The sequence below is a fragment of the Odocoileus virginianus genome, chromosome 23 (assembly GCF_023699985.2).
Source record: "Odocoileus virginianus isolate 20LAN1187 ecotype Illinois chromosome 23, Ovbor_1.2, whole genome shotgun sequence".
Taxonomy (NCBI): Eukaryota; Metazoa; Chordata; class Mammalia; order Artiodactyla; family Cervidae; genus Odocoileus; species Odocoileus virginianus.
Window position 1 is genome coordinate 4,827,154 of NC_069696.1, and position 14,376 is coordinate 4,841,529.

The 14,376-nt window shown below is 38.9% G+C and overlaps 1 protein-coding gene across 15 annotated transcripts in view; it reads left to right on the top strand.

Moving 5' to 3' along the window:
• The window catches only part of ERC1 (ELKS/RAB6-interacting/CAST family member 1), a 265,228-nt gene that overhangs the window by 96,613 nt on the left and 154,239 nt on the right, over positions 1–14,376 (top strand). For all 15 annotated transcript variants that reach the window (XM_070453239.1, XM_070453247.1, XM_070453248.1 and 12 more), the window contains 4 exons: positions 1,129–1,266; positions 2,797–2,937; positions 3,848–3,988; positions 5,989–6,182. In XM_070453239.1, coding sequence (XP_070309340.1) covers positions 1,129–1,266; positions 2,797–2,937; positions 3,848–3,988; positions 5,989–6,182 — 614 coding nt within the window. The remainder of the gene's footprint in view (positions 1–1,128; positions 1,267–2,796; positions 2,938–3,847; positions 3,989–5,988; positions 6,183–14,376) is intronic.

Sequence of the window (14,376 nt, forward strand, 5' to 3'; positions counted from 1 at the left end):
AGGATGGGGTTGTCTGTTTTAATTAATTCTCAGCACCTGGAAAAGTGCCTGTCCTGTAGCAGGAGTGCAAATATATGCTGAACAAAAGAATGACGTGTATGAGTTTTAGGAGTCGCCTTATGTATTGTTTTCCTTTAGCTTATCAAGAACATCTATGTTCCATATCTTTTCTTACTGTTTTTTCACTGTACCTCCACCTGTCTCCTTACTGATAACATGCTGTTTCCACAGTTTCACAAGCCCATCCCGTCTTTTCCATCTTTCTTAGCTCATTTAGTTTCCAAACTCTGTTACCTGCATTATATACAGTCTCCTAATTGTTGTCATGTCTCTACATAAGTCCCCTTAGATAACTTCACCACAGTCATCAGAATTAATCAGTCTGAAACAGAGAACTTGACTAGACCATTTCTTTGCTTAAAAGTCCCTCATAGTTCCCGTCTGACTATCCATGTCCATGCCCTGGGTTCAGCTTCAGAAAGTCCTCTTCCCATCTTCTAAGGAAAATGGGTCTGTTCACTTTTCTTCGTGTCACCTGTACCTGGCATATAGCAGAGAATTCAGCACTACTTGTTTTGATTAAATGAATACATGTAAGTGTATATGAAAGAATGAGTAACTACCATAATAAATTTCATTGAAAATCCTTGCTGTTTAGATAAAAGGTGATATAAAAATCTAACTGGAACACTATCATTTAAGAACAATTGCTCCTTTACACGCTGGTTTGTTTTTCTTACTGTCCTGCTGTTCCATTCGCTGTCCTCTCTCAGCACTTTTTAGAGGAGTCCCTCTGGGCATCCACACCATTGCTAGAAGTAATCCAGTTACTGCTCATGGCTCTTCTCTTTAGGTCTTCTCCTTCTCCGCATCCCTGTATGTGTGGTCTTTTCTCCCTAGTTACTTCTTGAGAGAGTCATGACTCTACTTGTGTGCCCACTAACTCCCCCTCCCTCCGCCCCCTTGCCAATGTGTGTGTCTTCTCTTTCTTGGCTATAAATTCTCAACTTAAAGGTTTGCATGAAATTCTGAAACCCTTAGGATTAAATTATTTCTATAGAACACACACTCACAAACAACCCTGACCTGTCTGTTTCCAACTTAAAATGACTTTTATTCGCAACTCAGATTGAAAACCTCCAGGAGCAGCTTAGAGACAAGGAGAAGCAGATGAGCAGCTTGAAGGAGCGAGTCAAGTCCTTGCAGGCGGACACCACCAACACCGACACCGCCTTGACCACTCTGGAGGAGGCCCTTGCCGAGAAGGTGGGTGACTGGCCCAGATTCCTCACGCACACACGCACATCTGCCTCCTTGTGAATCCAGAAGTCACTCGGGTGATGAGACTTGAGTGGAGAAGACAGAGGAAGTCACTTTGGCAGAAGGGAGAACAGCTGCCCATACTGCTGATAGTGTGAGGGAGAGAAGATCCATTTTATTGTTGGCGGTTTAAGCATCTGTTGCTGGGCAGAGTAGAGTCCATACTGGAGGGCAGGGGCTAAAGTTCTAAAGAATCAGCCATGTGCTACCTGTTGACTGTCTTCTGAAGACAGACTTTTTTTTATTTGAATAATATTTTAATTATAGGATGGAGTATAATTGCTTTACAGTGGTTTCTGCTGTGCAACAAAGTGAATCAGCTAAATGTATACATACACTTCTGCCCCTTTGAGCCTCCTCCCATGCCCACCATCCCCACTCCCCATCCCACCCCTCCAGGTCATCACAGCTCCGAGCTGAGCTCCCCGTGCAGCACAGCAGCTTCCCACCAGCTGTCTGTGTTACACGTGGTTGTGTATGCATGTCAGTGCTGCTCTCTCAGAAACGTCCTTGTGTTTGAAAATCAGCTGGACTTGGTCAGGTGGGCATGTCAGACACTGACCATTGAGAGGCATCGTTGGTCCTCTTACTGTGCCACATTGGGACCTCTTATCTTTATGGGCTTTAGTTTTTAATACAATGTACTTGCTGTTTTTCAAGTTGTGGCCTTGCCATTTCATTTTGCCTTTATGAGCAAACCTAGTTTTTTCAGGTATGATTGAGTAAATAAAGAAGTAGCCCAGTGTGACAATATTAATGTCTTGGAAAAGGTTTAAAGACTCTTGGTGGGACATTTTAATTGGAATTTTTTTTTTTTATTTAAGGAATAGAGTTACTGTTCCTTAAGCCTCTTGGATGCAGAATGCTTCGGGCTGCCTGCCCAGGGATCATAGCTTGATCCTCAAATCTATTCAGAAATAATACCCAGAAATATTTAATTGCTTTAGCTTTCAAACTTCCTGAGTATCTGTTGACAGAAGTTTTAATGGTTTCTTTTTTCTTTATCTTTCTTCATGCTTTAAACTCAACAAATCATAATCTCTCCAACCTCCTCCTCTTTGGTGTGGGAATTGTTTCCATTGTTTTGTAGCAACATGTGAATTATATATAGAGAAGAAATATTTGGTACTTACTGTCCTTAGGGTATATATATATGTAAGACTTTTGTTACTTAGAAATTGAATAAATGAAATTATTCAAAAAGAATACTTTAGCGGTATCTAATACTAAGATTATAGGGAAAGAAACCTAAGGGAATCAAAAGAACAAAGCCAGATGTATGTTACAGCAAGATAGGCAGGAAGGATGAATTCTTTAAAAAGTAAATTCATACATCCTTCCTGCCTATCTTGCTGTAACATACACTTTTTTAAGTGGAGGATGGAAGTGTGAAACTGCATGAGCTCAGAACTGAATTGTAGTCATGAGGTAGAAGTAGAAAGGAATTTTCTATGCACTGATGTCCTCTCTTAACAGGAGCGGACGATTGAACGCTTGAAGGAGCAGCGCGACCGAGATGAGCGGGAAAAGCAGGAGGAAATTGACAACTACAAGAAAGACCTTAAAGACCTGAAAGAGAAAGTCAGCGTGCTGCAGGGCGACCTCTCAGAGAAAGAGGTCGGGATTTCCCCCAGAGGATTGCGTGATCTGCTTAGTCAGTGCACTGTGTGTATGTTGTTGGTGTGGACATAATGTACGCAGAAAAGGGTCTGATGGAAGGTTTACAGAATCTTCTTAGAGCCAAGGCTATTTCAGGAAGCATGGATTGAATGATTCATTTCCTAAGCCTTACCTCCTGCCTCTTCCAGCTATTAGGAGTTGGTTTTCTTAGTTGTTAATGACACTTTGTAGATTCCAAAATAATAGTACTTCTCCAGGTACATTTGGAGAATTATTGTGCCAATGGGAAGAAAGGTGACAGATGGAGGGAATATGCACCAGGAGGAGTCTGTTTACAAACACTCTTAGGGATCACCTCAACACCAGCAGGGAAACCTTAGACAACTCTTGACCAGATAGGTGCCTTCATATACTTCCATCTCACTTCTGGAGAACCTGATGTATGCCACCTGAACAGTAAAAGTGCCTAATGCCTCGTGATCAGATAATCATGAGCTTTAAGGACATTCTCAGGGTTTTCTTTCTAATACCTTTAGGAACATGTATAGAAATTGAAGTTTCTAATAGAATATTTCTTCTAAAAGAGAAAGAACAGTGTAGCCACTAAGGTTGATTGTTTATATTCACAGAGCTTGACCTTCTTCCATTTATTTTGTGAAAATGGATAGGTATTGCTAGAACTCCTTAAGTCATTATTCAGTTGGCCTTTCTTGGGGATTCATTTTGTTTCAGTTAGGACTTGAAAGCCAGAAGTAATGCTGCTGTTTTATATTTTGTGTTCTTGGAAATATGTCAGTATATGGTAATGGAAAGAAACTAGAAACCACCAGGAAGATAAATTTAAGAAGTTCAGCCTCCTTTTCGTTAATAAATAGTGTTTATTGTAGATATGCGTTGCTTCTTTTAGGCTTCACTGTTGGATCTGAAAGAACATGCCTCGTCCCTGGCTTCCTCAGGACTGAAGAAGGACTCACGGCTTAAGACTCTAGAAATTGCTTTGGAGCAGAAGAAGGAAGAGTGTCTGAAGATGGAATCACAGTTGAAAAAGGTTAAAGAATACGTATCCATTTTCTTGCTCTGCTTTTAAATAAGAACATAGTAGAAAACTTTATAGTATTTGGATGGAATAACTTACTAATGGAGTAATAATACTATTTATACCTTGATTAATTCTTGCAGCATTAATATCTTTACTCCTTAGAGTCCTCAAACTCTTAGAAAATTAATAATTCAGAGTAAGATTCAAATATGCAGCTCATTTGTAGAGAAACAAATGTAAAAGACCACCATGTAAAAGTCTCAGTTGATATTTTTCTCCCATTGGCTTTAGGCTTCCTGGAAAAAGATAATTTTACAGTGATAATCACCCATATGGTGAATATTAGAATATGGTAGGGATACTTACTATCCATTTTATTGACTTATTCCTCTGTAATATTTATACAGCCATTTGTAGTTTTCAAAACACTTGCATATTTGTTATCTCTTGAGTTAGCAACTCTCATTAACTGGATCCACTTCATATGACTACTGATGAAAGGGGGATCAAGCCTGGTGTTGACATTTTGGGTGATGTTCTTTTTCCATAATCTGCTTGCAGTGCAGGAGACCTGGGTTCAATCCCCAGGGTGGGAAGATCCCCTGGAGGAGGAAATGGCAACCCACTCCAGTATTCTTGCCTGGAGAATCCCCATGGACAGAGGAGCCTGGCAGGCTGCAGTCCATGGGGTCGCAAAGAGTTGGACACAACCGAGCGACTTTCGTTCACTCTCTGTGCCCATGTATTGGGTATATTCAGCATGAAACTCATAATGAGTCATTTTTTTAGGATATGCCAAAAATAAAGTCATAAAGTTCATTTCAGTTCAGTCGCTCAGCCATGTCCGACTCTTTGCAACCCCATTGAACTGCAGCACACCAGGCCTTCCTGTCCATCACCAACTCCTGGAGTTCACCCAAACCCATGTCCATCGAGTCGGTGATGCCATCCAGCCATTTCATCCTCTGTCATCCCCTTCTCCTCCTGCCCTCAATCTTTCCAAGCATCAGGGTCTTTTCAAATGAGTCAGCTCGTCACATCAGGTAGCCAAAGTATTGGAGTTTCATTTTAAAGTTACTTTTGAATAAGAAGAAAAATCGTTGTTTTTTTTTTTTTTTTTTGAGATTAACTAATTCAGACTTGGTAATTGACTTTCCCTCTCCCCCATCACTAAACAAGTGGAGATAATTTTCTATTTAATACTGGAATATTAAAGGTAAAGCTGTTAGATATATTTAGGATTATAAAACTAAGCAATAACTATCAAGAACAGTAATTGTTGTTCACTAATAATCCAAACTCACCTGTGTATGACAATCTCATGTTTTTTGTTTGTTTACTTTTAATCTCCTTGTTACCAAGGTAGTTCTACAGCTGGTTATTTCTGATGATCTCTGACACTTTGTGCTTAGGTTCATAAGAAAAATTAAAGTTATCTTTGGGTAGAGGAGTTGGTGACTTCTCCCTTCTTTGATTTATTAGTTGTTTTTCTACCATTGCTGTTTTTCTTTTCATGTTTTCCCTTGTTTCATTTACTTTGTAGCTAATTTGTAGGTTTACTGGAAGTAGTATTGGCATATTTTCTTTTTGCTGAAAACCATAACTGGTGTAAGGTTGGTGTTTATATTTATTCAGAAGGCTGTGCTTATTGTTGAAATTCTTTAGCACTTAGCCTTCTTTATGGTCCAACTCTCACATCCGTACATGACTACTGGAAAAACCGTAGCTCTGACTGTACGGACCTTTGTCAGCAAAGCAATGTCTCTGGTTTTTAATATGCTGTTTAGGTTTCAGAGGTGTACTGTTTTAAATAACTAATTTGTTCAGATTCTAATATAATTATTTCTCTGTGTATTATGAATGCAGAGAAAAACCTTATAAATTAAAGACTAGCTATTAGGGATTTGATAATGTCCTGTTTACACTGGAGTATAGGTGGCTTCCAGGGACTTGGTTTGTCCACTGCCACTCTCTGCTTGTCTCATAGAATTTGGACATTTTCTTCGTAGGCACATGAGGCAACATTGGAAGCCAGAGCCAGTCCTGAGATGAGTGATCGAATACAGCAGCTGGAGAGAGAGATTGCCAGGTACAAAGATGAATCCAGCAAGGCCCAGGCAGAAGTTGACCGCCTCTTGGAAATCTTAAAGGAGGTGGAAAATGAGAAGAATGACAAAGATAAGAAGATTGCTGAGTTGGAAAGGTAAGGAGGGGGAGGCTGAACAGGGACTCACTGTGTTAGGAAGGGTGAAGCATAGTTTTGAAACTGTGTAATTTGGGGTCATGTTTTTCCAATATGTCTGCCTCTCCACATTTACATTCTTGAGTGCCTAGTGTCTTCATTCCCTCCATTTTATTCCAAGTCAGTGTGAGTCTAAAAGGCCACACAGAGTGGGAGTAGATGGGAAAGCTGTGGACTTCAATATCATTGATTGGACAGAGAAAGTATCCCTTTATTTTATCTATTTTAGGAGCAAAGGAGCCTCAAGTTCAAGCAGCTAGCATTTTTTAGTTCATTCAGGCCTTTTTCTGAGCCGATGGTCTTTTGGGCCATGAATTTTTAGACTCTGTTGTGGAGAAGCATGCAGTTAAAGCAGCTCAAACTTAGAAGGAGAGACATTTTGAGGACAGTTTGTGAGACATGGATGTGTTAGCTGAGCTCTACCTTTGACTGCTTGAAAGTGACCTCTCTTTGAACAGAGCCAGCCAGACCGCTCTCTGGGAGTTTTCTTTGCCTTTTTTTTTCTCTTGTTAGGGTATTTTGTAACAAAGATAAAGCTTACGCCTCTTGGCCTCTTCCTTTACACCATGTATTTGACATAAATTCACGAGAAATAGTTCTTCCAGTAGAGCTATGCTAATCACTGTATTCTGAGCAGAGAGACTAGCAGGACAGTGTGAACTCACTAATCCTGAGGCTCCCTTGAGCCCATTTTAATATTTTCATGATCTTGAATGTCAAGAGGTAATAGACTACTTTCGTAAGTTGTTTATTCAGTTTTAAATTTTAGGGTTATGGGTAGATTTGATATTTTCCCCTGGAAGTCATTTTTTCCTTTTGTTCTGTACCTGTAGGATTTTGATTTTTCAAGAAGCTATAAGTCCAACCCTCAGGGTTCTTCTTCACTAGGGTTGAAAGTATGAATAACATGAGCTGATCACTTACTCATTTGTTTCTTCTTATTTTGATAGTAAGTCTGGAGAAAATGGGTGGATAGTGTCTTTAAGTCAGAATTAATAAATTATCAGAGTCTCAAGATTAGATTTTATACATATCTGTGTGTCTTCTCCCATGTTTGCCTTGTATCTTTACCCCCCAGTGGACACACATGCCCCTTGCATACTTGTCTCTCTTTGCCTTTGTATCAGCCTGAAATCAACAGCAGTACTTCATCTTCATAGATTTTAAAATGCAGTACTTTTTATGGATGATGACTTTCCACTAAATCCACTAAATGTATTTCAGTATTTCAGAAAAGAAATTCCTTGATAAACATTTATTTTTGTTTGATTTTTTAAAAATTCTAATTATACATTGAAATTATCACTGGCTATTCAAGATAGTTCCCTTGAGAAATGTTTCAATTCATTTTTGGACCCAGTACTGATTTGGGAGAGAATGTGATTTCAGTGAGAGTGAGGAATAGTATTAAATCTTTATCTTATATGCAGAGCACACCAAATAGCTTTTATTAGTCACTGCATTTTTCACATTTTGGGAAAGAGTTGTTAATGATCTACTCTTTCCTCAGAATATAATATACTATAGAGTTTTGTCCTTGGGTCATGCAGTGTCATAATCTTGTTTTAAGATTTGACACATAATTTCTTAGCTACCAAGAAAAGATACAGTCCTAAAAAACTCAGTTGCTCCTGGATTTGTAATTTGCTTACTGAGCAGCACAGTTCAAGACAGGAATGAAATGATTGAAACTCTTTTCTGCCTTTTGTTCCCAGGTTTAGTGCATGTGTTTGGCTCCCTCATGTCTTACTAACAATTTTGCTTCTCGTGTTGCCATTTCCACTATTTTCCTGTGTGTGGGTGTCCGTCTCCCTGTCATTTATTGTTTGAGTTTCTTCACCGTTCTCTTGATTTGGCTTACCCTGGTCCCGCTCCATTGGGGTTTTGGTCTCTGTGTCTGTCTGTGTCCACGCCCCTCAGAACGCCAGTCTCCCGCCCTCTGTGGCTTCCACGCCAGGCTTCTGTCCCTGCACCGTCGGGGGGCTTGGTTTGGGACTTCCTGGGAAAGTGAGTGTCGAGCAAGGTGACAGTTCTGGACTTGAGGAGTTGCTGCTGCCGCTCTGCTGCCTCTGGGGGCTTGCTGGGGAATCCGCTTGATCAGAAATAAAGACCAGCCGGTTGTATGTCCAGCTCAACAGTACCTGTTAGGTCCACTACTTGTGGATTAAGTATGTGTCCTCCCTGGTAAGGTTCAGATATTGCTGGTTGTAACTGTCTCATTCTTGGTTTGAAGCCCATCTTCTGTGTGGTGGTTCTTCTGCTGGAGTGCCTGTTAAGAGTAGCCTCTTAGCCGGTGTGGCTGTGATGCCAAACGCCGATTCATCTGGGAAGCAGATGCATTTTTACAGGGCATTCAGCAACCTCCTAAGTGCAAAAATGAGCACAGGCTGTTACAATCATTGGACTAAAGAATATTCTTATTATTCTTTTAAAATTTTCTCGTACTTATGTAAGGTTCTCTAACATCGAAAGGTTTAGATTAAGTCATAAAGAATTCCCAGACATATTCTTTGTGGTCTTGTGGGAGAAAATAGCCCTTTTCACTGCTCGTACAAAACAATAGGAGCTTCTGTCAGATGATTTAGTGTTGTACCAGTGTCTTGAGCTACTGAGGATTAAGTAAGCCTGCCCATACATCTGCAGATATAAGATGTTTTTCCCAATTAAATCTAAGAAGTATTGTTTCTAAATTTATATTCTGTCCTATGCTGTGTATCAGTTGGAGTTCAACCAAAGAGCCAGAACCAGTAGAAGAGATATATATATATATTTATTTATATAAGGTACATATGGGCTTCCCTGGTGGCTCAGTTGGTAAAGAATCCGCCTTCAGTGCAAGAGGCCCAGATTCAGTCCCTGAGTGGGGAAGATTCCCTGGAGAAGGAAATGGCAACCCCCTCCAGTATTCTTGCCTGGAGAATTCCATGGACAGAGGGGCCTGGTGGGCTACAGTCCATAGGGTCACAAAGAGTCAGACACGACTGAGCGACTAAACCACCAGCAAGATATATGCAAATATATATCTGATTTATTACAAGGAATCATCTAGTGTGACTGTCAGCAGCTGGCTAAGCAAGTCTAAGACCTATACAGGAAAGCTGTCAGGAGGAGGAGACCCCTGCAGAATAGACTCCATAGGCCTGGGCCATACTGTGGTCCACAGGCAGAATTTCTTCTCTTTCCTTGGGAAGCCTGCTTTTAGGGCCTTCCAAAGGATTCAGATATGCCCACTTCAATTATCTGGGGTAATTTCTTTTACTTAAATGGATTATAGGCTTTAATTATATTTATAAAATACTTCCATAACAGCATCTAGATTAGCGTTGGATTAAATTAATGGGATGCTATAACCTAGCCAGGTTAACACTTCCAGAAAGTCATCACCTGGTGGTTCTGGGTAGTCTGCCTAGATCAATTTAGGTAAGAAGAGAATAAAAACAAACCTGGAGATTGACATGTTATACAGGGTGCAGCATTACTATAGAAAAGACTTCTTGTTGAACTTCGGGCTCAAGTCTGGTCTTTTAATTTTTGTGGCCAGTACTAAATGATAATGGCTTGAGGGGATGTTTAAATGGAAGGCTAGTAGGTTATTCTGGATCCTAGACTGCTCATCTTAGGTCCTAGAACTTTAGTGTACATAGAGATGTGAAATGGAGAGGAAAAGGCAAGATAGTGTACTACTGCTGTAACTGTTCTGACAAAGACAAGAGAACCAGGGGTTGGTTGTGTGTTATTGACACACACACACACACACACATTTTTGGGCCAGGCTTGTGAGTAGTTTTACTGTTAGGAGGAAACTTAGTTTTTCTATTTGTGATGGTTAATTTTATTTCCTTTGCTAATTGTCTTTTCCAGACCTCATCTAGAGCTATTATTAATTCTAGGCTTTTGCATCATGATTAAACTTAGATTTTGTGGACTAACAAGAGTACTTGTGTTTATAATGTTTCTAAGGGAACTGTTAATACATTCTAATTTATAAACAACTGGCTTTATTAAAAAATTGATATATGATCTGTTCATAAGATTTGGAGCTACTTGATTTTTTTTTTAAATTTTATCTTTTTTTAGTCTTTATTGAATTTGTTACACTATTGCTACTGTTTGGTTTTTTGGCCCTGAGGCATGTGGGTCTTAGCTCCCTGACCAGGGAGAGGGAGCAACCCTGCACCCCCTGCATTAGAAGATGAAATCTTAACCACTGGACCACCAGGGAAGTCCCTTGATTTTTTTTTTTTTTTTTTTTAAAGCAAGAGTGTTTCCTGTTTGCTCAGAGTTCAGGCTCAAGGTAGCCCCTCAAATTAACAGTCTAAATGGCTGAAGCAGTCATTTTTAACCTCATTTTGGTGAGAAGAGTCTATGCTTCTGTAGATCAAGATCAACATGATGAACTGAGCTTGAACCCAGAGAACGGGGTTGTTTTCCCATCACACCACCCTTAAACCTTGTGACTTGAGGATGTGGCCTTTTGTGGTTTTTTATTTGCTTTTAAAACCTACCAATACCTGAATTTCATGTAATGAAAATGGACTAAAATTTTCTTTCCCCTTATTCATTTGTGGGAATCTGACGCTTTGTAACTGTTATCTTTTTCTGGAGGGGAAGCTTTAAAAACCTCCCTTAGGTAGTAATTTCTTTCCTTCTTCTATGCCTTTCTGATAGTATCTTTCTCAGTCTCTCCCAGCACTGTACATTGATGAGGACCCAGTGAAGATATATGTTAAAACAGAGATGTGGCTTCTTTCTCATTTCACTCTCTAATCATCCCACATTTTATCTTCCCATTCCCTGAACATTCAGACCTTTCATTAAATAGATACTAGTCTTCTTCCCTGTTTGTTATATTGAAAATATTGTTATGTTCATTTCTTGTATATGTTTGTAATATGTTTACCATTGCACATACACTTTTTTTCTGTAAAAATATAAGTAAACCCATATGCATTAAACAGTCTTATTTAATATAATTCAGTAGGGTTACTTTTCTTTCTTCAGGTTAAACAAACATGTAGATAAACTCTTCTGTCACAATAAAGTACCATTTCTAAGTTTTATTTTTATATTTTAATATCTCTGAAACTGGGATACGTGACTAAATAATGGCATGATTTAATTGGTATATATTTTTTATTTCTTAATCATACTGGTCATCTTCTCTCTTTGGTGAATTGAAGGTGTCTGCAATGAGAGTGGATAAAATTGTTTCAGTGAGTGTGGGAATGAAAGAAAGTATTTCCAAATCAACATTATTTTCTCATGTATTCCATTTTAAATGTATGTAGCCAAAGGAATGTGTTTACTGTTATAATTAGGTATTTGACTTTTGTAACTGCATCCTGAAAGTTTGTTTGTTTAGGCTGACCTAAAATTTTTTGACATTTTTCTTGGGAAAGTGGGTTTCATGTTTGTGATTTATTCTGGTGTAACAGCGTATTCAGGCCTCTATGGCACAGTGTAACCTGGAAGTATAAACCTACTTTAGTGTTCATATTTGTAAATATGTTTTCTGTAAAGAAATCCTGAATTGATCATGTAGCTTAATGTCTTCAGAAATCTCCCAATTAAGCTGTATGTAGATTTGGCATAAATTAGTATACAATTCATGAGGGAAAAGATTCATTAAAGAATTTCCTTAAAGTTTGCAGCTGTGTATCTTTGATCCATGAAGGACAGTATCGGGTCTTGATGTAGTTGGAAAAGAGAATAAATGAGTATGGTGGTTGTATGTTCTTCCTTGAGGGAGAATGGATGGTGTTTTTAAAAAATGAAAGAGGAAAAGCAAGATGCTTTGAGTGTCATAACTGGAGACGACTGTTCTTTATCTGATCCTGCTTGCTTCAGCCTGCTTTCTTCTTCCTCCTCCTTGATTAATTTCACTGATTTTCATTTAAAAGAAGAATAAATTATACAGCTTTACATTGTCAATTCCACTACGCCATATTTCCACAGTTTCTTGTGGGCACAGCACCTTATAATTTATTACAGTCTTGATAGAAATTTTGGTGTTACACTTTAAAATGTAAACATTAGAATTATATATAGTTACTCTATATGCAGATTTTTTCCTCCTAAATTTATCTCCCAAGAGCTAAAAGTTGATGCCAACATAAACTATGACTCCTGAAGTATAAAATAGGTAAAAAGATCCTTAAAATTGCTCACTCTTGACAAGAATAAACTTAATTTTTTTTCAGGGATTTGCCCATGTTTCATATAAAGCCTTGCATCTGTATGAGATCTCAGTGAGTGTCATTGTTGATTTAAAATTATTCTAACTTAATCTGTCATAACCAACAAAAATAAAAAATATTGTTGGGAACAGTCATTTAGATAAATGATTGACCTCACTTTGACTTTGAACATTGTCTGCGTTCTGCTAGAGATCCATGGATTTTTGTAGATTCCTTTCAAGAACCTGTAAGCATCAGAGAACAGCTAAAAGTGCGTCCAGGAGGTGTGTCTGCAGACCTGCATTCCTCTCCAGGATTCACCAAGTACTCGCCATGTGGTTGCGAGGAATTTTGTTCTACTGTTTTTCTCTTTTATAATGGCAATCATAAATTTTATCTTTGCCTTTCCATTATGCTAACAATGAGTTTTTAAAAAACTCATTTTAATATTGAAATGTTAGAAAACATTAAAGCACAAGTTGAAATGGTGCTGGCATTCAAGAAATAAACCTCTCGTTTTAGATTCTTAAAGTAAAATTTCAGTCCTGAAGACAAGCTGGATGGCCCTGGCTCTTAGGAGTCTAAGTGTTTGGAGGAGAAGACCACTTTCAGTGAAATTGATTAATTGTTAAAAAGGGAAAGCTGCCTGTTATTATGAATATGAAAGCAATAATGAACCTCAGGGGTTTGTGCTCGGTAAGGAATACGAAGCATGACTACTTTGCATCTCTGTCTGCTGAGCAGTATCAGAAATGAACTGGTATTTGTAGAGCCATTTCTTCTTCATTATTGCTGTTAGATTGCACCATTTGGGGACAGATTTGATCGATTTGAAGTGAGACATAATGGGTGTAATTAACAAAACATTATTTTCACATTTGAGAAAATTATGTCAAATTTTCCAAATGAATGAGAGTTCTGTATTCTACAGAATCATTTCCGTGTTTTTCTGCTTTTGCTCCTAGGTAAGTTGGGTCTAAGAAATGGGCTGGGGTGAGTAAAGGAGTTGTCAGTTCAAAGACAACTTGGGTGTGTATAAACCCAAGCTGACTGACGTTGTTAGATCACAGGTGGCTATTAATACTCAAACAGGAAGGGGGACGACGGCTGGCCTTCCCTTCTTTTCCTTTGTGTTTGAGAAATTATTTTTTCTTTTTCCTGCCCCAGGAAATGGTAAATTTTAGACAAAGTTCATCCCTTTAGAAACTTACCATTAAGGTATAATGGTGTAATCTAATATGAAAATACACTTGTTGAAAGTCTGAGGTTGCTCACTTTTGGTGTCTGTGCCGAATCTGCGTGTCTCCCTTCCTTTCTCTAATCCTGTGCTGTATGTTTCCTCTGTGTCTGTGAATAATGCAAATTCTGAATACTGCCCTCATTAACACTTTCTAACTTTTCTCTTTCACATTTCCTTCCTGGATTGGCCGTTTCCTTCAGTCTCACCTCAAGGTCAGTATGCTTGTCCTAAAACAAAGATGTGTAACAGAACGTTGTATATTGACATTGTCTTGAATCTTCATAAGCAGCTGAAGTGATAAAAGTTACCCTAGGAACAAGATGTCTAAAAATTCAGGTATAAGTGTAGAAAACGTCATGATTGTTAGATTGATTGGAAGAGTGGCATTACAGTTCTACCGTTCAAGGTCGTGAGAGTGGTCAGAGAGCAAAAATCAGACCAGCTGGGTTTTGACTGAGAGAAATGAAGGTGAAAAGCAGTCACTGGGGGAACAAGGAGGGCAAGATACTGCTTTAACTTTGTTACAGTTTAATCAGAGACATTATGGCCCTTACACTAGCAGGTAAAGTGCAGCATGGACATGGGAGGGGGAGTAGCCACAGTCTAGATGTGTGTAAGAGCCTTGGAGTGATTTCACTGCACAGAGCTATTCATACCCTTTCAGTTTGGGAGTTGTTTTGTGACTGCTGAATGCTGGCCACAGAAACAGCCACCAGTGCTGCTGTTCATGTGTCAGGGG